The sequence below is a fragment of the Arvicola amphibius genome, chromosome 1 (genome assembly GCF_903992535.2).
Source record: "Arvicola amphibius chromosome 1, mArvAmp1.2, whole genome shotgun sequence".
Classification (NCBI taxonomy): Eukaryota; Metazoa; Chordata; class Mammalia; order Rodentia; family Cricetidae; genus Arvicola; species Arvicola amphibius.
In genome coordinates, this window is record NC_052047.1 from 83,020,788 (window position 1) to 83,043,855 (window position 23,068).

Sequence of the window (23,068 nt, forward strand, 5' to 3'; positions counted from 1 at the left end):
GCATCCTTAAGCCAACCACAAGTCTACTGAGTATAGTTTCAGAATTTTGTTCTGTGTCCCTGGGAAGATGGCCAGTGCTTGCTTCAAACAGCGTTGTCTTGGGGACAGCTGTGTGCTTGGCATTGGATTAGGTGCTGCAGGCCTCGTTGTCCCTTCCTCCCAGTTCTTCAGGACCTTCCCATGTGGGACCCGCTCTAAGAGCTGGGAGATAGGCCAGGGCAGTAGCGGTCCCTGTCCTGATGAGGTCTCCAGTGTGGGCAGGGGGCAGAGGATGAAGTAATAAGGACACGTGGATTGTAGCGTGAGGTAGAGGAAGACCACAGTGAGCAGTGGTGTAAAGAGAGCAGGGGCAGAAGGACAAGCTGCCCAAAGGAGCAAGGGCCAGAGCTGTACTGAGGGCTCGGGAGGCTCAGGCAAGGATGGAAGGTCTCCCACAGAGCCAGTTCCCACTGCAGGGGTCTCTGGTGACAAGGTGGCTGAACATCGTCAGGGGGGAATGATAGGGAACCAAGGGATAAGCTCAAAGACACCAGGAGACAGTCACATAAACCCTGGATGTGAGAGAGTCCACAGGACCACTGTGTAATGGGGGGAGTGGGGGGAGCGGGAATGGAGAATGGGTCATATCCAAAGGACCACATAACAGGGACGCGTGGTCTTCTAGCAGACATAACGCGTACGCTAAAAGGGCCTGGGTTTCAGATGGCGCCCAGGAACTGCCGCCTCTCTCAGGTGTGAGGGTGCAATAGTGAAGAATATGGTCAGAAAGAGATGGCTCTAATCTGGGTTCGTACGGGTGATGGTGTTCATCATTAATTCTGAAAAAGTTCAGCTAAGTATATAAGTGAAGTCTGCTAATAAGGTTTGGGATAGAACTCATGGCGGGAGAATGAGATGAATGAGGGGCAGCCTTCCCGGGCTGGCCAGGCACCAGAGGTTTGGCAAACCCTGAAGTGTGCCCTTTTTGGCTGGGCAGTGTGCCCTAGCCTGTGGCACCTGGAAGGTGTCTGATAACGTGTGAAGGGAAACATGGCTAGAGCATTGCTGGAATTCACTCCAAGGGTGTCTCAGAGTGCACTCTCCCTCTCTCCCGTATTTCCACCCCGCCCACCTTCAAGCTCACCAGGAACAGTACGCCATGAGACAAAACTGCCCCGAGATGGTTCTGGAAGTGCCTAGGGAGGCCCTCGGAAGTCCCTCTGGATTCCAGAAATGCTGCCCCTGCCCATGCTGTGCCCCTTCAGGCTGTCCTGACCACAGACAGCTGGCTTGCTGCTTCCTTGGGATTTGATTCTGTCTAGCCGAGCCTGACATACTGTAGACATTCAATGGTAACAGTGCCCTGCATAGTGACACCGAAGGTTCCTCGAGCTCTTAGCATTTCCGAATGCCATGCTGTAGATGAGTGAGCGGTGTGGTCCCAGGGCTGCTGTCTTTCCAAATTCATAGAGAAATCTACCCCCTGCCCACCCCCTTCCTTTGCCAGCTGAGGCATCAGGGAGAAGATAGGGTCCTTCTCACAGGTGGGATTAGTGGCCCTAATGAAAGAGGCCCGAGGGCCCTTTCCACCTTCCTGCTTGTGAGCAGGCAGCATGAAGACATTGCCTATAAGGTAGGATGGCCTTTGGCCAACATGGAGTCTGCTAGAACCTTCTCTTGAACTTCTCATTTCTGGAATCGTGAACAACCAATTTCTGTTAGGAAAGTGCCTGACCTAAGACAAGGAGGTCTCCCTAACCCTCCTAAGGGCTGTGGTCTCAGTAGGTGTCAGTGCCAGGTTCCTGATGGGGCACTGTGGCTCTTCCCTGCCTGCCTTTCTCCTGGAAGCAGCAATGCAGGCCACACCCACGTCATTGAAGGCTTAAGATCCTTCTCTTATTTTTGTTTTGTTTTTCAAGATAGAGTTTCTCTGTGTAGCCCTGGTTACCCTGGAACTCACTCTGTAAACCAGGCTGGCCTCGAACTCAGATTAAAGGCATGCGCCACCACCGCCCGGACTCAAGATCTTTTTCCTCATGGGCAGGTGTCTGCTTGTGAGCCAGGACCTAGGGAAGCCTTGAGGCAGCAGGGTCTGTGAGTTGCCTCTGATGCAGGCATGGGCTCCAGCCAGGCCTGGTCTTTGCTCCCTCCCTGGCCACATGTTGAATTGTTTAAAACAATAGCTCATGCCCTTTCTTTCACAATCCCCAAACTGGCAGATTGGCTAACATTGCCTTTTATGGAAGTGCTTGGGAGGATCCTTTCTCTGTGGAGATGTGTACCCACATCTGTGGAGAGTGTACCACGGTGGCAGATGCTCTCCTTCAGGAGAGGGTAGGTAGAGGGCTTTGCTCTCTCAACAGTCGGTCGAACAAAGGAGCGCGAAGGGGGGGGGAGGGCACCTTTGCAGTCTGGGCTCCCTCAGTGCTCGGCTGCCGGTCCTTTTCCTGTTTTCCCATTGGCTGAGGCTGATATTAGATAAATACCAGCTGTCCCTTGTGGGCCCTGCCCAGATTTTCTACCCCTAATGTATCCTTTCAACAGGTGTCTGTGACATAGGACCCATGCCGTCCTGTCTGCCTCACAGATGTTAGTCTGCAGCCACAAAACCAAAAAAACCTGGGGCGGGAAAGAAGCGTCCAGATTTCAGAGTGGAGAACGCCAGGCTGCTGACTAAGGCATTTTCGTTCCAGACTCTCCCACAGCCAGCACTGTGAATGAAGAGCCCAGCAACACCCCGGTCTCCCCTGCTCCAACCAATGCTGCATGGAACCAGGGGAAGAGGAAGAGGGGCATAGACGGGAGAGGAGTTGGAGGATGGGGAAAGGCTAGGGCCTTCGCTGTGAGCCAGATTAAAAATAGGGGCGTCAGGAAAAGGGCCAGTGGATGGAGCAGTCTCCTGGTGGCGACTCTGCTAGGATCTTGTTGGATTTGGGATCCTAGGGTCATTCTCAGAAGCTCACAGCCAGAGGCAATCCCAACCCTGCTTGTGAGGCTATTGCTATCACCAACACAGGAGGGAGTCCCCTCTGAGTAACTGCTGGGAGCCAGCGGCTGGCCAGGCAGCTTTCAGCAGTCTGTGCCGTCAGCCTTTGGGCACACATCTTGTGCCAACTAGAGCTTAACGGCTGTTATCACATCTATGGATGCCTTCCTTCAGCAGTCTCAAACTTTGGGGGATCCAAGAACTGGTCACCTGAGCACTGTGAGCCATGCTTGGCCTGGTCAGGGACTAAAGCGTCCTTACTGATTTCCAGTAAGCATGGTACCTAGGTGTGGGGTCTCTTCTGCAGAACTGGTGTCTTAGTTAGGGTCTCTATTGCTGAGATAAAACACCATGACCCTAACCCTAAAGCAAAAGCAACTTGGGGAGGAAAGGGTCTATCTCACTTATAGTTCTCCATCACAATCCATCACTTAGGTCGGGGCAGGGGAAATCAAGGCAGGAACTGATGCAGTGGCCATGGGCGAGTGCTGCTTACAGGCTTGTTCCTCATGGCTTGTTCAGCCTGCGTTCTTATGGTACCAGGACCACCAGTCTATGGGGTGGCACCACCCACAGTCAGCTGGGCCCCTCTCACATGTATCATCAATCAGGAAAATGCAGGGCTGGAGAGGTGGCTCAGTGGTTAAGAGCATTGCCTGCTCTTCCAAAGGTCCTGAGTTCAATTCCCGGCAACCACATGGTGGCTCACAACCATCTGTAATGAGGTCTGGTGCCCTCTTCTGGCCTGCAGACATACACACAAACAGAATATTGTATACATAATAAAAATAAATAAATATTAAGTGCCCCGCAAGCTTGCCCGCAAGTAAATCTAGTCCCAAGGGCATTTCCTCAGCTGAGGTTCTGTCTTCCCAAGGACGACTTGAATTTGTGTCACGTGGCTGTAAAACCAGCCAACACATCCGGGTTCTTTGTGTTTGTGTTTGCCGTTTGGGGACAAGATCTCACTGTGTAGCCCAGGTTAGCCGAGAATTTGAGATCCTCCTGTCTCAGCCATCTCCCACCCCACCCAGTGCTGCCCTTCTAGGTCTGTGCCACCACACCAACGCGAGTTGTGCGTGTGTTTATAAGCAGAGAGTGATGGTGTGGGCTCTGAGCCTGTATGCCAGGAGTGGCTGCAATTCCCCCACCCCATCCACATTCAGGGCTCTCCAGTTCATACAAGCCAGGGGTGAAGTCCCACCAAACCAACCCGCAGCAGCAACATTGAAGCCCTGCAGACTTGGGGTTGGTGAGTCAAGCCAGTGACTGAACTGGGGGGTGTGGAGGGTGATTGCAAACAAAGCAGGAGGTCGGGCTTACATTATTTGCAGGCAGACAGAACAGTTTCTAGAAAGAACACTGCTGTTTCCCTGAGCGGTTCACAGGCTGCAGGCGAGCTCAGCGTCATGCAGAGCCCAGGGACCTTGTTCTCAAGGAGCAAAGACCTGCGAGAATGGCGCATAGCTGACCAGGAGGTGAGGTGGCGGGAAGTGAGGTGGTTGACAGTGTGAGTGTCAGGCTCGGTGGTCGTCTTGTCCTGGGAGGAGGACTTTGCTGCCTGGCTCAGTGGTCTTGAGGGGAAGGCGTAGACATCTCCTGTCTTGGCGTCCTTACCAGCAAGTACACTAAGTGCCTCTTGGTGCTATCATGAGAACGGGGCTATCCTTTGCTGGGTAGTGTTCTATTAGTTGGCTTTTGGGTCCGTGTGCAGTACTGAAGCAACCTAAGGGAGGAAAGATTTCTTTTGGTTCAAGGTTCACTATGGTGGAGAAGATGGGGCCGTGTTTATTGCTGAGGGAGCATGTGCTAATGGCTATTCAAATCACTGTGGACCAGGAAGCAGAGAGAGAGAGGGACCAGGATATAAGGTTCAAAGAAAGGTCTGTCCTTAGTGACTCCACTACTCACGTCTTCCAGAGTTTCCAGAACCTTCCAAGATAGCACTGCCAGCTGGGCACCACATGCTCAAATATGACCTGGCAGGGTGTGGTGGTCATGGTGGACGTGGTGGTGGTGGAGTGTTTTTCATGATACAACCAACCTTTAATTAATATAACTAGTTTTATTTTAATTGTTATGTGGCTAGAGGGTTTACAAATGACCTGGGGATGTTAGAAGGGCCAGTTCTGTTCATTGTGGGTGGCAGAAAGGTTTCCAGAGGAGATGACACTGGCTAATGAACGAGGTCATGTTTTCCTTGGTAGGAGGGTGGTTTTAGGCAGCTGCTGGGGCATTAGGTAGTCAGGGAGGAGCCCACAGTGTAGAGAAGAGGCAGAGCCCAGGCCTTAGCAATGTGGTAAGGCTTCATTGAGGGGGCGTCAGGAAGGACTTGCTGTTGGTCAAGAACATTCTGTCCACATAGTGGAAGATTAGATAGGGAGGAAGATAGACAAAGACTGTCACCTGGAGGTGAAAGAGTAGTCAGGTGAGATGAGGGGGCCTGGAGGAGGTGGCTGTGTAAGAGGTATGACTGATAGGATGTTAGAGCCATAGGCTGAAGGGTGAGGCGGGGGACCAGGACAAGAGTGAACGTTGGGCTGTAGACTCTCAGAGAGAGGGCCGGGCGATTCATTCATGTAAGGATTCATTCATGGTGCATGGGCTAAAGCTGGAGCCCTGGACCTCCAATGAGGCTGGCCAGGAGCAGAAGAGACCTGCAACCCAAGGAGAGGCCAGAAGGCTCCACCCAGCACATTGGGACTGGTCCCCCCTGCCTTCTCCTCCTCTTCTCTCATTTGATGCTTTGAAGCAGGATCTCGCTGTGTCGTCCAGGTTGGCATCAAACTTGGAATCTTCTCCCCTCTGCCTGTTGAACGCTGGAAGTGCCGCACGCACACCAGGCCTGATCTGTTGGAAGCTTTGTGCTTGAGGAAACTAGGGCGGAAAGAGACTCAGTTAAAGACTAGAGTGCCGGTTCTGAGGCGCTCTTCTTATTCTCTCGCCTTGGCCCTTGTGGTCTGTGGTGGTCTGTGTCACTGACCCTCAGAGATGGAGATGGGAGAAGGGCTGAGGCTCCACGGCGGGATGTGAGGGGCAGGCAGGGAGGGAGGCAGCAGGATGAAGGCCACCCAGGTCATGCTGTCACTCGGAGTTTAAGGTAACTGAGACGGTGGCTAATGGAAACATGACACACTCGGCAAGGGCGGCTTTAGCTCTCTGGAAAGGAGGATAACATTTTGGCTTACTGCTGTCCAGGAGACAGTTATCTGTGTTCTCCTACCGTTATCTTTATCTTCATCGGTAGTGACGGAATACTGATCCGAATGAATGATGATAAAAAAAATTACTTTGTGCCACAGATGATATGGATTTTCCATTCTCCTTGAGCCTGAACGGATACCATTTTATCCTTTCAAATCTCTCTCCTCTCTCTGTAGCCCAAACTAGCCTTTCAACTAACTCCCGACCCTCCTGCCTCAGCCTCCCGAGTGCTGGCATTCCAGCCGTGTGCCGCCATAGCTGGCAATTTCATCCTAGACTTATCACTCCTGAGGCACACAGAGTAAATGCTTACGATGGCTTTGCCTCTGGTCTTCTGTAGCCAAGGAGAACACGGTGTACTCGGTTGAGAAGCCATAGTGCCTGAGCCTGCCTGGTAGGTACCCCGTGCAGGCATTTGTGGTGGTTCCTACTGGTCAGTGTTCACTCTGGCGATCTGGATCATGAAGGACGTTTATCAGTCAGTGGACGACAAGGCTAGGGAAGGGGGGAAGAGTCTGTGCACAATGGGGTACAATGACCTTTTGGGGCAGTGGATAGCAGAAACAGTGTCTAAAATGGACACAGTACGGTTGGAAAATGATACATGTAAAAACTGCTTTTAGGTTTTAAAAACTCAGTGATACGAGATGATAGTAGTCTGATTTGATGGTAGTTGCTGAGGGGGGAGGGGAAGCTACTCACCTACACGGGTTAAAGAGGCAGATTTATCATCACTAAGGATAGAATTTTAGGATAGGCTAAGTGTCTGAAACAGAATAAACATGAAGCCCACATCAGTGGTGAGGTGGTGATACCTGGTCTAGCCTGGGGGACACACTGACATTTAGAGAAGACTGTGTACAGGGGAAGACCCAGTGAAAGAGGAACATGATAGTGACCTTCAGGTATGTAGGGAAATGGAATTAGGTTTATCAACAACACAAGGAGACAGCTCAGAACAGCAGGGTGGTTCTGGTGACAAAGTGAGTATGTGTGGGTTCCTTTGAGGGGTCGTGAGCCCAGTGGCGATCCCAGTGGCGACCCTGCACATGTTCAGACCACAGAGGCTGTTCTTTCTGAGGAACACATGGGAAGGTATAAGCCAAGCTGGGTTTGGGTCCTGCCTCTGGATATAGTTGTGACGTTGTACACGAGTCAGCTTTCTTGCTTATGCTTCAATTTCTTCTTGAAGCTATGAGAACTGACTCATCCTTGGCCCTTAGTATTTTACAGCAATAGAGTGCTTTTACTGAACAGGGTTTTCTGTAGCCACTTGGCCCTGGTGTTAGCCTAGGATGTGTTATAGCAAGGCAATCCTGGCTGCATGTGTGTCCTGGCTCTGGTGCCGTTGGGAGCTCCTGGGAGAGTTTGGGGGAGCCCTAAAAGCCTAGACTCCCTAAGGTTGCTTCTACCTCAATTTTCTGTGTCTGTGGGGGTTTGGGGTCTACAAGCATATGTGCTTGGGTCAAACTCAGGACATTATGCATGTGAAACATGCTTGACTGCTGAGCTATACCCCATAGTTTTGATGCTTTAGACCTTCCTATTAGTTAGGGTTCTAGAGTAGCAGAATTTATAGAATGAAGCGCTCCCTCTATAGAAAGGGGATTTATTAGAATGACTGACAGGCTGTGATCCAGCTAACCCAACAATGGCTGCCTATGATTGGAAGGTCCAGAAATGCAGTTGTTCAGTCCACAGGCTGGATGTCTCAGCTGCTTTAGCATATGCCGGGATCCCGAAGAAGTAGGCTCTGCCACCAGTGAAGGAGTGAACTTGCTCTGGCGGGGAGGGCGAGAGGCCAAGAACAAAAGCTACCTTCTTCTTTATGTAGGCTTGTAGCAGAAGGTGTGACCCAGATTAGAAGCTTCCCACCTCAAAAGATCTGGATTAAAGGCGTATCTTCCTATTTCAAAGATCTGTATTAGAGGTGATCTTCCTACTTCAAATGATTTAATTTAGCAAACATCCGTCATAGGTGTGCCCAGCCATCTTTGGATTTTAGTTAATTCTGGATGTAGTCAAGTCTACAACTAAAACAGCCATCACACTCCTGCTATGAGCATTTTCATCCTGGGTGGGGAGACCATGCAATATACACCTGCTCCTTGTGAAGTCCCAATGACAAAGCATGGCTTGATTCATCAGATCTCTTCCCTCCTCCCACATACCTAGTAAGTTTATCAGGCACACTTGCAGGGCAGGGCTGAGGGGCTACTGACAGGAGCACCAGAATGCCTTCACTCCATGGTGCAGCTAGAGCCCACTCCCCCAGTCTTCCTCAAACTACACACTGTAACCCCTCAAGGCCCAGAGGCCACGTGCCAGTTGTCTGGGTCCTCAGGTGTGGGTCCCATGACTCCACATCCTCCATTCTGTGAGAGGTCAACAGTCAGCAGGCACAGCTATGATGGGAAGAAGGCGCAGCTGAACTCGTGGACATGCCGGCTGGCTGGGAGGGTAGCGCTGTCCAAAGCCTCAATTCCTTATCTTATGCCCCAAATATCAGAGACTTAAGTATCTGAGACTATAGGCCATACTTTCCCGACAGGAAGCTGTCAGTGATGTCATGCCTTCCACTACAACATTCTAGTGGACACTGTAGGCTGCCATTGGCTGACAGCTTGTTCTCTGGAAAGTGTCATCTAACATTTTTTTTTTTCTGGCAAATGTTTAATGACAGTATTCTAAAACTACTTTTGTCTTAGACTTAGGTATTTTTATATGTGTGGTTATTTTGCTCGCATGTATATAGGTGCAACTCGTGTGCTTGGTGCCAGGGGTCAGAACAGGGTACCGGATCCCCTGGAACTGGAGTCTCAGATGTTTGTGGCTGCCGAGAAGCAAACCCTGGCCTCTGCAAGAGCAACAGTTGTTCTTACCACTGTGCCATCTCTCTAGGACCCCACTACTTAGTAATTTTCTGCTCAACCTAATTTGACACAAACATTTTCAGGGAGGGGCTCCCTATAATTCCCCCCCCCCCCCGACAGGGTTTCTCTGTGTATCCACCCTGGCTGTGCTGGAACTCTCTCTGTAGATCAGGCTGGCCTCAAACTCAAAGATCTCCGCCTGCCTCTGCCTCCCAAGTGCTGGGATTAAAGGCGTGCGCCACCACTAAGTTCTTACTTAACTATCTCAATATTCTGAAGTCATGCTACCATGAATCATGGGAATTTCTTTTACAGCTCATGCTGTACATAGGATAGTTCAGCTGTTAAAAAGAACTGATCCTATTAGTATGTGTGCACTGGGGGGACATGTGTGTCATGCAGAAAACCTTTAGGTTGCCCTTCTGAAACCTTGTCTGAGACAAACTTTTGTCACTGTGTAAACTGGTCTAGTTGCCCCTAGAGCTTGTTAACCTAGTTTATTTCATTTTCTGTGCATGAATGTTTGCCTGTATTATGTCTGTTAACATAATTGTGCCTGGTGTCCTCCAATGTCAGAAGGGTCAGATCCCCTGGAACTGAAGTTATGGATGGTTGTGAGCCACCATGGGACTTCTGCAAGAACAAGTGCTCTTGACCCTGAGCCATCTCTCCAGCCTCACAATTCAATTCTAAGAGACCAGATTCTAATTCTTCCTGATTTTAACCAGGTAGAAGTCCTACCAAATCACTTCATTTGGAACAAAAGTCATTAATTCTGAATAAAACCTCACATTCAAATGGATTACATTTTCCCCTGAGATGTTAAATACAAAGACAAAAGGCTAAATTTCTTTTAAATTATTTTATTATTGTGTAAGCTAAAAGGAAATTTACACACTGAAATCTCAAAAGCCTTGGGCATGCACATTGACCTTGTTAGAGGCTCCTCTACATGGCTCTCTTTTTTCCATAGGAATCTCCCCAAACATTTAAACCCATAGTTTTACTGTGTGTACAGCCTGGACCACAGCAGTCTATGATTATGTCATTCTACACTGTGCAAAATCCTCAAAAATAATGGTATGATAGAACAGAAAGGTTTCTAACAAATTTCATTTTAAGACATTCATATCATTTGGTCCTTCTCCAAATCACACTAATTAAAACAGGCACAATCTCGATCAAGCCTCCAGTCAAATTCTGACAGTGATCCACACCTTATAACCAGAGAGCAGCGATGGGGGTCACACAGTGATGTGCCAGACTGAAAAGACTAAAACAGAGCCCAGGCCCGACACAGCCCACCACAGACCAAACTGAAAGTCACAGGGAGCTGGGCTCTGGGGCGGTAAAGTGACAGCGCATCCAGCAGGAAAGTAAGAGCGGTCAGTGCGATGAGAGGAGACTGAAGGGGAGTTCAGACAGTGGAGATCGGAGGTTTTAATTTTCTTTTTTTATTTCAAAAGTTTTTTTGTTTTTTTAAGAAGGACACCACCAGTGTATTTCACAAAGACATAAATGTATACACCCCAGCAACACAAAAGAATAAATCTTCAAAAATGTTCATCCCCAATTATTTACATTTTTTCTAATATAAATTTAGGACTTCAGTATGTAAATAAATATACATTACTATGTATACCTTTCTAGTGTGGCTTACCAACAAATCAGCTGAACTTGAATGTATTTATTCATTTTTAAATTACAGCAGATATGTTTTTGATGGTAGGGAAGGGATAGAGGAAAGGAAAAAGTATTTGAAACTGTCCAGTTCAACCAGCTATCCTTCTGCTTGTTCCTGGGAGCTTGTGGAAGGTGTCAGTGTGGCTGGGAACATCAACACCTTGGCATGCATGAAGGTTAAGTCCGGAAGGCTGGCGATCACCTTCACAGCTTCTTCACTTAGGTGTTCCTCCCTTTTTGGTTTCCTATCAGCCAATGAGAAAAGACAAACGTGTTAATGGGAATCCATCTCAAGGTTCGCAGTTAGCACTCTTGGCAGCCGACTGGCTTTTCCTCTGCTAGTTGCTGAATGAGGAACAATAGATGTGGCTTTTTGTTGTCCATGAAATCACATATAACCAGATACAGACATCGCTATGTACATGTGTATGGGCTCAAAGCTTTACTTAAGGCAGGAAGCACCTACCCAGCCAGTTTTCAAACATTACTAAGCACAGTAGTGTACTAAAGCCTTGCTAACAGTCTGCCCATCTGGATTTCCCCTGCTTGCTGCAAAACTACCAAAATTACCTCAACATGAAAGGTGTGGTGCAAAGCCTGGTAAGTCATTTAACCTCAGGCTTTCTTAACCTAATGGGGAATTCCAAGAGAGCCTTCAGCCAAGCTGGGATGCAGGCGGCAGCATGAGAACTGGGTGCAGGCGGGAACCAGGCGAGGCAATCTGTGAACCTTCCAGGGCTCTGGCCTTGTGGATAACGTCCATTTAACCACCTCTCCCCTCACTGTAACAAGGAAGTAGTCTGAAGCATATCACAGATGCCCAAGAATTCCAGGTGAACTAGTGGGCAAGCAGAACAAAGTGCCCACTGGGCATCACATTGTGCCCAACCAGCGCACAACCAGTGCACAACGCCATCCAAACCATCCAGGCTGTTAAATATGTTGAAAGGATCGTTACAGTCACACAGATTATATTTGTACACAGATCGATTTCAGACCAAAGATCATTTGAAATTGCCTAGAGAAAGCCCAGTTCTTTCTTTTATGGTAATCATATCAGCAGATGAATCAATATTCAACCCAGTCCTACTTTATTCTATATATAATGGCTATCCTACATTTAAGAAAATTAAAATTTACATTTAGATTGCACCTAATGGTAACACATCATCAGATGCTTGAGGAAGTAGAAGACATCTGCATCACTTCAAAGTCAAACAAGTGTCCTGCTTCCTAGGCTGCGTCTCACAAGGCAATACAACCGCAGAGTGAGGCGGTCAGCAGGGCGTCGGATGTTTTCAACGTGCCGGGAGATCTCGGACGTCGTCTAGACAAATGTTTATTACCCTGTAATTGCGAGCCTCTGGATATAATTTCCAGTTTATAGAAGATTGGGGGAATAAAGAACTAGTGGACGCTACTTCAGAAGACACCAGGAAGTAGAAGTGATCCTGCCAGTTGCCCCATTTGTGAAGTGCAGGCGGGTCGGGAGAGGACAGGGGAGTTCTTAGGACACAACTGTGACAACTGGGCTAGGTTTGACCCATGGATTTCAGAAGCAATAGGAAACTGAATTTAAAAGTTCCTACAATTTTTAAGTTTTGCAGTTATTTATGTAAACTATTCTTTTTAAAATATACAAAGCACATGCTTGAGAATTTGAGAACAATTATATCGCTCACCATCTCTTTTAGCTGAGATTTACCTTTCGTCAATGACCACACACAAATGGCAGCCCAACATGGCCTATGATCAATTCACTTCCCCGAAAAAAAAAAACGGACACGACGAGACCTTTCAATAAGGTAACCAGATATCCCTATGCAGGGCAGGGCGGCAGGAACAGAATATAGACCTCTTCCACCTTCCACTACATGAAAATGAATTAAAAATACATTATTAGAGAGTCAGGTGTGGCGGCACACACCTCTAATCCTAACATTCAGTAGTCAGAAGCAGGCAGATCTGAGTTCGAGGCCGGCCTGGTCTACAAAGCAAGTCCCAGGACAGCCTAGGCTACACAGAGAAACCCTGTCTCAAAACAAACAAAGAGCACCAACCAAACCCCAAACTGAAATGCGTTAAAGACCCACATACAAGGGTGAAACTATAAACTCTCATGTGTAAGATTCTCCTGATTTTGAATCAGTCAGTCATTCAACCTAAAGCACAACTAACAAAAGTTTGATTTTGATGAAACCCAATTTTTTTTTGAGTGTCAATACATGGTATAAAAACTGAAAAGATAACAGAGTAGCAAATATTTGAAAAATATGTATCTGAGAAAGGTGGTATTTTTAAATATATTTATTTTTATTTTATATGTATCAGTGTTCTGCCTGCATGTGTGTCTGTGTGAGGGTGTTGGAAGTCCTGGAACTGGAATTACAGACAGATGTGAACTGCCGTGTGGGTGCTGGGATCTGAACCTGGGTCCGCTGAAAGAGCAGCCAGTGCTGTTGGCCACTGAGCCATCTCTCCAACCCCAAGGTCTGGTATTTGTAGCCTACAAGAACAGCTCACAAATGATCTGACTGGAAATGGAAAGAATATGAAGCAGCATCCTTGGAGGCAGTGGCATGAATGCTAATACGCACATCAGAAGATGCTCAGTAGCTTTGCTACCAGGGGAACACAAATTACCATGATGACAACTTCATACCCACTGGCAGAGCTGCTTGTCTGAAGTCAGACAAGCTTGGAGAGAATGTGGAGAAACTGGAAAGCTCCTGTTACTGGTGGGAACACAAAACATTACATCCTAGCACTCTGGAGGCGAATGCTAAGAGGACCAGGTGTTCAAGGCCAGAGAGCAACAGGAGCCCCTGCGTCAACCAGTCACCACAGCTGCAAAGTCCTGCTTGGTGTGCACATCTGTAATCTGGCAGCTAGGAGGGTGAGGAGTACTGAATTGGAAGCAAATGTATACAGGAGATTTTAGGCTTAATGTAATAAACATTTTCTGGGTTAATTTAATGATAACAGTTGCAAAGCTTTGTGAGCCCACTAAAAAACTAGTAAATTTACACACAGGAAAGAAGGAGAAAGGCAGATTTTATGATGTTAACTAAATCAATAAAATCTGAAACTGAAAACCCCAAAGCATTCCTGTTAGCCACTAGTTCTTTGGCTTATACACATGTCAGTCAGTGGCCTCTGTAGCTATTTATTCATTGTAGAAATTTAAATTAGAAAATAACTTTTCTCCATAATAGGACAGTTGAGTAAGAAGATGGAACCATCTTCAAACTAAGAACTTGGGTTTCCCTAAAGACAACACACGAGTGCTGGTGACGCAGACCAGGGTGCAGTGCTTGCCTGGGAACAACGCCCCCGTCATAGCCAGATGCAGCCAAATGCCAATCTGGTTTGCACAAAGTCTGACATCAGGTGGTGGCCCCTCCAGTGCGGCTACCAGGTTGCTTAAGGAGGGACAAACTGGCCCGGTCAAACAAAGCACATCAAAACACCTGCCACAAATAAACAAGTGAAGTGAGACATTACAGTCCATGAGAAGAAAGACCCATCATGCTTACTCAATAGTCAAAGGCTCTTAGGAAATCATGTCAGCCTACAAAAGGGCTCAGTCAGTCAAGGACCCTGACTACCTGAGTTCAATCCTGGAATCCACAAGGAGAGAACTGACGCCCACAGTTGTTTGACCATCACCCTGACAATTCCTAAACAAACATCAGTTGAGACATGGATAAAAGACTTGTTCCATGTTAAATGTCCTTCTCTATCTCAACTACAGTTTCTTTGCTCTTAGAGACAGAATTCTCTTGGTAGCCGAGGCTGGTCTCAAGTTTATGATGCTCCTGCCTCAGCCTTCTGAGTGCTCAAATTATAGGCTTTGACACTACACCTATTTTAACACTTTCTTATCTTATAGCTCTCATAAAGCTCTTCCATTCAACATTTTATGTAATAGTAAGAGCCAAGTTGCTTTTGCTAACCTTTACTTACAAAGAAAAAGAAATAAATCCTAAAGATGAAGGTATTAAAAGAGCCTTTTGAAATCTTACATGCCACTTGCCTATCTTTTCTAAGTACAACTAAGAACTGTTATTGGAAGGCCAGGGCTGATGCTGTTTTTAAACATTGCCTAGCATGCACGAGGCTTTCAGTTTGATCTCAGCATTGAAACAAACAAACAGACAAACACACACAAGAAAACAGCTCTCACCCCTGAGAAAACAAAACACCCAAACTCCTCTGGTGATACATACTAAGATGTGGGTATTTTTTCTCACTATTTTCAAAGAACAAAACATTCTTCAAAATGAAATTCAAAGTTGGCAGCTTGTTTTCAATATATTTCATTTACATGTCAAAGTGAATCTGAGAAAACAGCCCAGGGGTAAGAACCTAGAGTGTGCAAGGCTTGTTCTCCAGTACCTCAATAACAGAAAGGTCTGAGAATTATTAAAGAGAATCTCTTTGGCTGCTACAACTTGCCTCCTAGATGTGTGCTACAATTTTAGTTTATTCTTTTTGTTCAGAAGATGAGGGAGACGTTTAGTAGTAATAGAGGTTGGGCAATAAATACAGTGTAGTCAAGGATTCTTAAAAAAGGAGCACTGCTAACGACGTGGGTAGAGCTCCTCCTACTGGCACAGAGGACGAACTGTCACAGCCGGGAAGTTCTCTAGGTAGGTAAGAGGTGCAAGGGAAAGGTAAGGAAACAGCGAGGGATCCCACAACAGATGACATTAGCGGAAGGTTCATTTAAAGGCAAAGACACTGCAGGGCCATTACAGCAATGCAGTGAACCTGTGGATACAAGGACCCACGTGCTCCAAATCTAGTTCCTGGGAAGGTTAAAGGTATCTGCAGTCTTAAAAGCCACAACAGCAGCTTTTTCAACCTGCTACTATCAGTTGAGTGGACACCCACAGAGAATAAAGCTCAACAGTCAGGCGTGGTGGTGGTGGCGCATACCTCTAACCCCAGCACCGGGGAGACAGATGCAGGTGGTTCTACGTTCAAGGCCAGCCTGGTTACTATAACAAGTTTCAGGACAACCAATGCTACACAGAGACACTGCCTCAAAAACAAAAAGATTGCAATCACTTAAGCTAAAATTAAAAAAAAATTATAAAAAAATGAAGAAATAGATGTTTCTTATGAAAGAATTCACTTTAAAAGACAAATCTAAGTGGCATGTGTTATCAATAGGAATTTCTAAACTTCCCCCAAAGTGGGCAACTGACAACACATAAACATCCCTCTAGGAAATGTAGCCTGACGGTCGTCTGGGAAATGGAGAATCTAACCAATCAGTGCCTGCCCTGGCACCACTGATGTCCTGCCAGGAACAACTCCTTTCTACTAGGAACTGGCTTATCTGATGCCTAGTGTGTCAAGGCAAGGATTACTTAACTGTGTTAAACTCTAAATACAAGGTCCAAGTGACAGACAGTTCTATTACCAGGAGGTAACTGTCCCTAAAGAGGCTCTCCGTAAGTTTGGTAAAGGAGTGTATGAAGCCTCAAGTTAGGGTGTACAGTAGAAAATATTCTGAAAATAAAAACGTCTTATCTTTACTGTTTAGCTTCAAAGTAAACATGGTAGTCTGTGTGACACCAGCAGTCTGAAACTGGTCTGGAAAAATGCTTTTCTCCACAAATATGAAGGGACGGGGGTATTCCTCAGTGGCACTAGCATCTTAATACTTAACCAGAATTGTTTTCTATGGAGGAGTGTGGGAAAGAGAAACGCGGTCTGTTAATCTCCAATAAAGTTCATCATGGAACGTTAATTTGACAATGTTTCCTAGGCTTCGCCATCTACTGGCTTTAACACACGTAACACAAACACTGCCGCTGGCTTTGCTTGTGACTGCTCAAACCAGGATCCAAAGTCAGGGCAGAGTCAGAGCGCTTTACCTGGTCGATGTGCTCGTCTTCTCCACTGTAGACATGAGCTTCGCAAATGCGTCAGTCACTTTGAGGCTTGAGGTGGAGGTCTCCAGCTTAGCAGTTGTTAATTCATACAACTCTGGATCCACACCTTACAGCACAGAACGATAGTGAGTGAGGGCAAGCTGCACGGTTACAGTGAGCCACAATCCAAACGCAACAGCAATACCTAGCCACATCTGAGTCTGCCTAAGCACTCATTGTCAGATCACGTACTGCTCTTGTGAATGTGACAGTCGTTACTGCGTGTGCCTCAGTGGGTGCGTGCCAGCTAACTTTGTGTGGCTGGCTCTTCCAGCCTCACATGGTTTCTGGGGATTGAACTCGGGTCACCAGGCCTGGGCAATAAGCACCTTTACCTGCTTGAGCTATCTGGTTTCCTTGTTTTATTTTATGTCTGTTTGTCTGAATTATGTACACACATCACATGCATGCCTGAGGAGACCAGAAGGGGGGCGCACACGCTCCTGGAACTTGAGTTAGATAGTTGTGAGCCACCATGTAGGTGTTGGGAACAGAACCCAGGTCCTTTCCAAGAACAGCCAGTGCTCCTAACTACGGAAACAATTAACCCATGTTTATTTTTAATTAAACGGTAGGCTCTGAAGTATCTGTGGAAGGAACATAACAGCTCCACTTTGGAATTAATGCTGTGTGTAGCTGACGCCTCTCAAACGCTCCAGCAATCTATCACTCATCTGACATCCATTTCTGACACACCCTCCGTGCTTACCAGCAGAATCAGCGTGCTATGATGATCTCAGCCTCTATCTTTTGATTTTTTGGGATGGGTTCTTACTCTACAGCCTACCCTGGCTTTGACTCCTGCCTCAGCTTCCTCAGCGTTGGTTATAGGCATGAGTCACCACATCTGACCTCCAACGTTCTCAGCTTTTTAAAACATTTTTTATTTTATGTGTGTTGGTGTTTTGCCTGGCTGTATGTCTGTGTAAAGGTGTTTGGATCCCTTGGAACTGTAGTTATAGACAGCTGTGAGATTCTGTGTAGGTGCTGGGGATTGAACCCAGGGCCTCTGGAAGAGCAGCCAGTGCTCTTGACCACTAAGCCATCTCTCAAGCTCAACATTCTCAATTTTTAAATTAGTCAATGAACCTCATTTTGAACTTTGATCTATTTTTTTTTTAACTCCAGGATTTTCTTCCATGTCAGAGACTTGGAGATTATAAAGTCTCTACTGATGAAATGACTTGTTAACTATGACTAAAGGTGTGAGCGATTACTCAGAATATCAAGTTATTACTAGAAATATGCTGATGTACTTCAGGTAAGAGGTGGGGAGGGCAGAGCACTCAGAGAAGTGAGTGGAGCTCTGCTTATTTCCAGCTCACTTGTATGCGTGCAGTCTCCCTCAGACAGTGAGCTGGAACACCAGAAGAGAAGCTAAGTTGGGGCTATAGTTTACAAAAAATGTTTGATAGCTTCTCCAATGTTTTCTTTCTCTTTTTTCCTTGAGATAGGACAGTTTAATATTGCTCAGGCTGGCCTTGAACTCAGTTCAGGTGATCCTCCTGCCTCAGCTGGGACTACAGATGTACGTACGTGGCTGTACTTGGCTCAATTTTATTTTTTAAGAAAAGCCTACAAGATTAGACAAGCTTTTTCCTTTCTGAACCCACCCTGCAGATGAGCAGGTAGCAGTGTGGATTTCAGATGTCTACAGGAATAAAGAAACAGCTGCTTCCACAGCTACCAAGCCCACCAAGGGAGAAAGGCCAGAGAAGGTGCATGCTGACTCTCAAGTGCTTAACAGCTCATTCACATACATACACTTTTGAGACAGACTTCCAAACTTTTTCTACAGTAAGCATACAGGCCAAAGTTAAGATGTTTAAAACTGTAGCTGTCTGTATAAAGACTAAGTGAGGCCAGACTGTTCCCTCTTCCACTGCTAAAGGTTAGCTTCTAGATCTCTATATGGTACAGAACACATGCATTCTGACTGGCAACAGGGAAGTGCCACTAAAATCTCAGGTGGGTTTATAAAACTGGACACTCAGCTGTCAGAGTAAAGTGTAGACTGAAAGCAATAGTACTGACCATGACAGAAAAAAATCACCTTTCTAGGCCCCCCAAACATTCTTCCCCTCCATAAACTGCCCCCAAACAAAACAGTGACTGAGAGCTGTAACAACTACAGTTAACGTTTTTAGAGACAAGGCAATTATCTACTAAAAACTAGAGAGAATTTTTTTAATGGAAGTTTTTTTAAACAGAGCTTTAATGAGGCACAGCTTAATTACACAGTTAAAGTAGCCATTCAAGTTCTATGCCAGCCTCCTAAGAATCACACACAAGATAATTAACAGCAGGCTAAGAGAAAATGACTTTCCCATAAACAAGTTGAAAAGGACAAACAAGTGTTAAGATGGAGCACTAAGGAAGGCATGATGCCTGGAGCTTGAGGGGAGTTTTTAATAAAACCCAATAACAATAAAAAGCCAAAGCAAATTTACTGTAATCAAATTTATCGACAGCTAGAGCATACTGATGAAAATTGAGAATTTTAAAGTTTTCACAGGGGCAGAGACTGCATTGGACCATGCTGTGCTCACGTCCACTGCAGCATTAAAGAGTTCACACTTATAGCTGTATCCTGAGCCCAGGTATCAGGAAATCTCTGCACTTCTTTAAGCAACCAGGTTACTGGTGTTCCTATTAATGCTTTTAAAATGAGTTTAAAATATAAGCAAATTTAAAATCTAAACCACGTTTTAGGCACCTCAAAGAGAAAGTGGCCTCATTTTAATTATAATGCAGATTGCAACCAAGCTCAGCTGAGAGGATCTGGGTAATCCTCAGCGCCTCCTTTACCTTCAGCAAGTATTATGAGTTGTCAGGCAACTCTAGCTCCCCAGGCTGTTCTATAAATCGGATATACTGAGTAGAACTTTAAGTTGTAAAATATCAAATTTAAGTAAGTAGCAAAACCGGATTACAGACTTTTTCATATACTTACAAGGATTTTGAAAACTAGGAGCTAGACTTGAGAGATCTCGTCATTCTACTCTAGGATCTATGGCTTTCCTGCGGCAGGAGCAGGTTTCGGCAGCTGGCTATGAGAGATGGCATCCTGGGTCCAGGCTTGCCCTTAGCTGACTCTGTTGTTTTCCTTCCTATACCACCATGGCTGGGAAACCACTGAAGTGGATGGCTGGGTTACCTAACAGACTCACCCCAAACAAAATACTCCCCAATTCTCAGGAACTAGCTACAAAACTTGCCACTAGTAGGTACAGAAGGGAATCCTTAATATGCATTCCAGAAGTTAGCATTTGAACAGAACCCCAGTAGCTGTCTGATGATCAATGATTACCAGATCACAACTTGGGATGGCAGGGATTCATTAAAATCATATTCAATAAAATGTAAACATTAAAATGCCATTATAATTTCCATCTTTTATTTGGTTAGAAAATGACAAAGTACATTAGTCTTTTAGTTAATGAACTGCAGGGCTGAACATTAACAGGTATAGTGAGCTTAACTTTTAGGGTTAGGTTCATAGCAATTACTTTCTACTATTAACTTTTGTTAACATTTTTATTGCTCTATGGAAACAGTATGCTTTCTACTTAAGAGCTATATAAAAACAGTAATTTTTTTTGATGTGGGACTATATATAACTACATGCTAGGTTCCAACATTTTGGATTCAATTATATATTTAGCAGCACTAATAAGAACTAATTAAAATGCTAGAATTTGTAAAATTTACATTATTAAAGACACTATAACATGAAGCCATCTTTGTGTACTGAAACATTCTTCTCTCTCTAAACTAGTGTTACTTTCAAATGGCTTTATAGAATATGCTTTCAAAATAAGCATATAAATACATTTTCCACTTAGAGAGGTGAAAAGCAAAATATCCTTAGCTGTCTAAAGCCAGTGGGGCTGTATTACTGCAGAAACCACTGCCAACTCTGAAAACGAGAAAGTTTATTTAAAATGTATCCCGTGTAAGTTGCTTCTTACAGTTAGGCACTGGGAAGTGGGATGGGGAGGAAAAGTGCGAGAGAGCCATCATCTAGCTGTTTCCTTGTTTATAGGAAAGTCAAGTGTGGTCATGCTTTAGTAAACACCAGAACTGTGCTTAAACACTCTGCTGACCTGGGATTGTGCTGCTGCTAGAGCTACTGTCATCCACGGGCCCAAAGAAATCAAGGTTCAGAAGAGTGGAACCTCCACTAGCTTGGAATTCAGTGACCGTGTTGGTAGGCAGCCACACAGAAGGTAAGCCAAGGGAGGAGGGGTTATGTGTAAAAAGGGGTAAGACACACACTTGAACATGCAGGTTATAATTAGTAGTCATTACACATTTTAAAAATCAACATTAAAACAACGTGTACAGTATTAGGTTTTCATAACTAAAGTAACAATTTAACTCAATGTACATTTCCTCATGTACAATGTAAAGAATGGCAACACTTTGTTAGGTTTTAGCTAGAAGTCAGTTCTTTTAATCAAAACTGAAAGGTATCAGAAAGACCAGGGAAAGCAGACTAGTTAAAGGGAAACAATACTTAATCTTAACCCAACATTAAATCACTACATGCCCGATCTTTCATGTTAGTTTCTATGAACAATTTCTGGTTTCTAATTCTTTTTAAAAAACAATGGCAAAGTTGTGAGCTTCAGGACATGCATCAAAACTTTAACTTATTTAAAGTAATATGGATGGTGTAACTGCCCCACCCTCATGTGCAAGCTGTACAGTTCCCCTTTAACTCTGCAACAGTAATCACAAATAGTATACATTTTTTAAAGAAGTTGTTAATAAAAAGCATGATGATTTGACTGAAGACACCAGACAATAGTAGCAAAAGGTGCATCCAGGCTTTCCTTCAGCAAGACATTCAACTGATGGTTTCCAGGCGCCCTAGGAGCCTAGCTACGAGGAAAAGCAGGCAGGAGTATCTCGGGCAATGGGATGGGAAATGCCACTGAGATGATGGTAACAGATATTCTAGACAATGGCTCAACGGTTTAGGAAGCAATATATAACTCAGGGTCTACTGAAAACCCCTAGCACGGGCTCTGAAACTAGCAATGTGTGTTAAAGACCCTACAGCACTTGTGTAAGGTACTCCCTGCTCAGAGTTTTAAAGTTGTAAGAACCACCAACTTCTGTTAGTATTTGGAGATAAGTTATTTAAAAAGAATCATGAAAATCATTCATCGTCCATTTGCAATTAAGTACTCTATAAAATGCTACTGAATCCGAAAACTACATTATATCAATACATAGGGATCTATCTGCGCAGTTTTTGGTTAAGTGAATAATTGTGCTTTATGCTTTGAAGCAACCTCTAATCACAAGACTTTGTACCCAAGAAAATTTCACAAAGTAATGCTATAAAACATTCAAATAAATTGGTCCTAGCTAAAGTATCATTTAAACTATTTAATTTTGACTTAAGATAAAGGAACTAAAACTTTACCTTGCTATTACTACCAATACTTGGGCATTAATATTGTTGATAATAGTAATGGCTGGTATCTTGAGCAATTACTATTTAGAAAGAAAGCCTGAATTTCCAAAGATAAGAGTAAGAAGTTATGTTCAAACAAAAAGGAACTCAGCAGAGAGAAGTCTGTCTGAACTGTGTGGCTTTCTTAACTCTAGCTCTGGTGCTAGAGGCTCTACGGAGAGACGTACCATCTAAAGGGTTAGTAAGGCCACTGCTACTCCAGTCAAACTGGACGGGTGGTAGACACTCCTAGAGTTGAAAACAATAAAAACAAACAAACAAACAAAAAATTAAAATTAATCAGTACAGGTAGTAGCAACGTAAAGAATCCTTAAAGCAAAATCCCCAAAATACAGCAAGACCATTAGGCAAAATTTGGATAATACACAATTTCAGGTTATTTGCAAATATTAACACAATCTGAAATTGCCGAAATTATTGACATTATAAAATTTACATCCAACAAATGGAGTATCTTTAAATTTTCAAACAAACTTATGGACTGATTCTGTGATTCTATTTTAATCTTTCTCAAATTGTGTTTTAAACTGTTAGATTTCAAGAAAAGGATTTAAAATACACACATTTTTAATTTTTTAGTGACTACATTAATTTTAAAAACTAGCCATGTAACACTAGTAGCAGATAAGATGCAATATAACAGAGAAGGAACTGAACTGAAAGTGAATTTGGATTGTTGAAGACGGTAACTAGTTACATATGATCTATACTAACTTAGCTGGTCTCAGGATACATAAAATGGGAAGGTACAGATTCCAGAGTCTCTAGTTCTTTATAAGTTTCCTGATTCCTAATAAGTGGGATGTACACTTTTTTGTTTGTTTTTGAGACAAGGTCTTACTATGTAGTTCTGGCTGTCCTGGGACTCACTCACTATATAGACCAGGCTGGCCTCAAACTCAGGAGATCA

At 44.9% G+C, this 23,068-nt stretch overlaps 1 protein-coding gene across 2 annotated transcripts in view; it reads right to left on the minus strand.

Annotated features, from left to right (window-relative positions):
• Positions 1 to 9,889: 9,889 nt before the first annotated feature.
• Positions 9,890 to 23,068, minus strand: part of Aftph (aftiphilin) — a 68,710-nt gene continuing 55,531 nt past the window's right edge. Inside the window, exons 7-10 of one of the 2 annotated variants that reach the window (XM_038328241.1) lie at positions 22,326 to 22,386; positions 20,777 to 20,947; positions 16,614 to 16,737; positions 9,890 to 10,970 (exon numbers count right to left, since the gene is read on the minus strand). In XM_038328241.1, coding sequence (XP_038184169.1) covers positions 10,823 to 10,970; positions 16,614 to 16,737; positions 20,777 to 20,947; positions 22,326 to 22,386 — 504 coding nt within the window. In that variant the 3' untranslated portion in view covers positions 9,890 to 10,822. The remainder of the gene's footprint in view (positions 10,971 to 16,613; positions 16,738 to 20,776; positions 20,948 to 22,325; positions 22,387 to 23,068) is intronic. The other variant, XM_038328233.1, reaches the window with a different exon arrangement.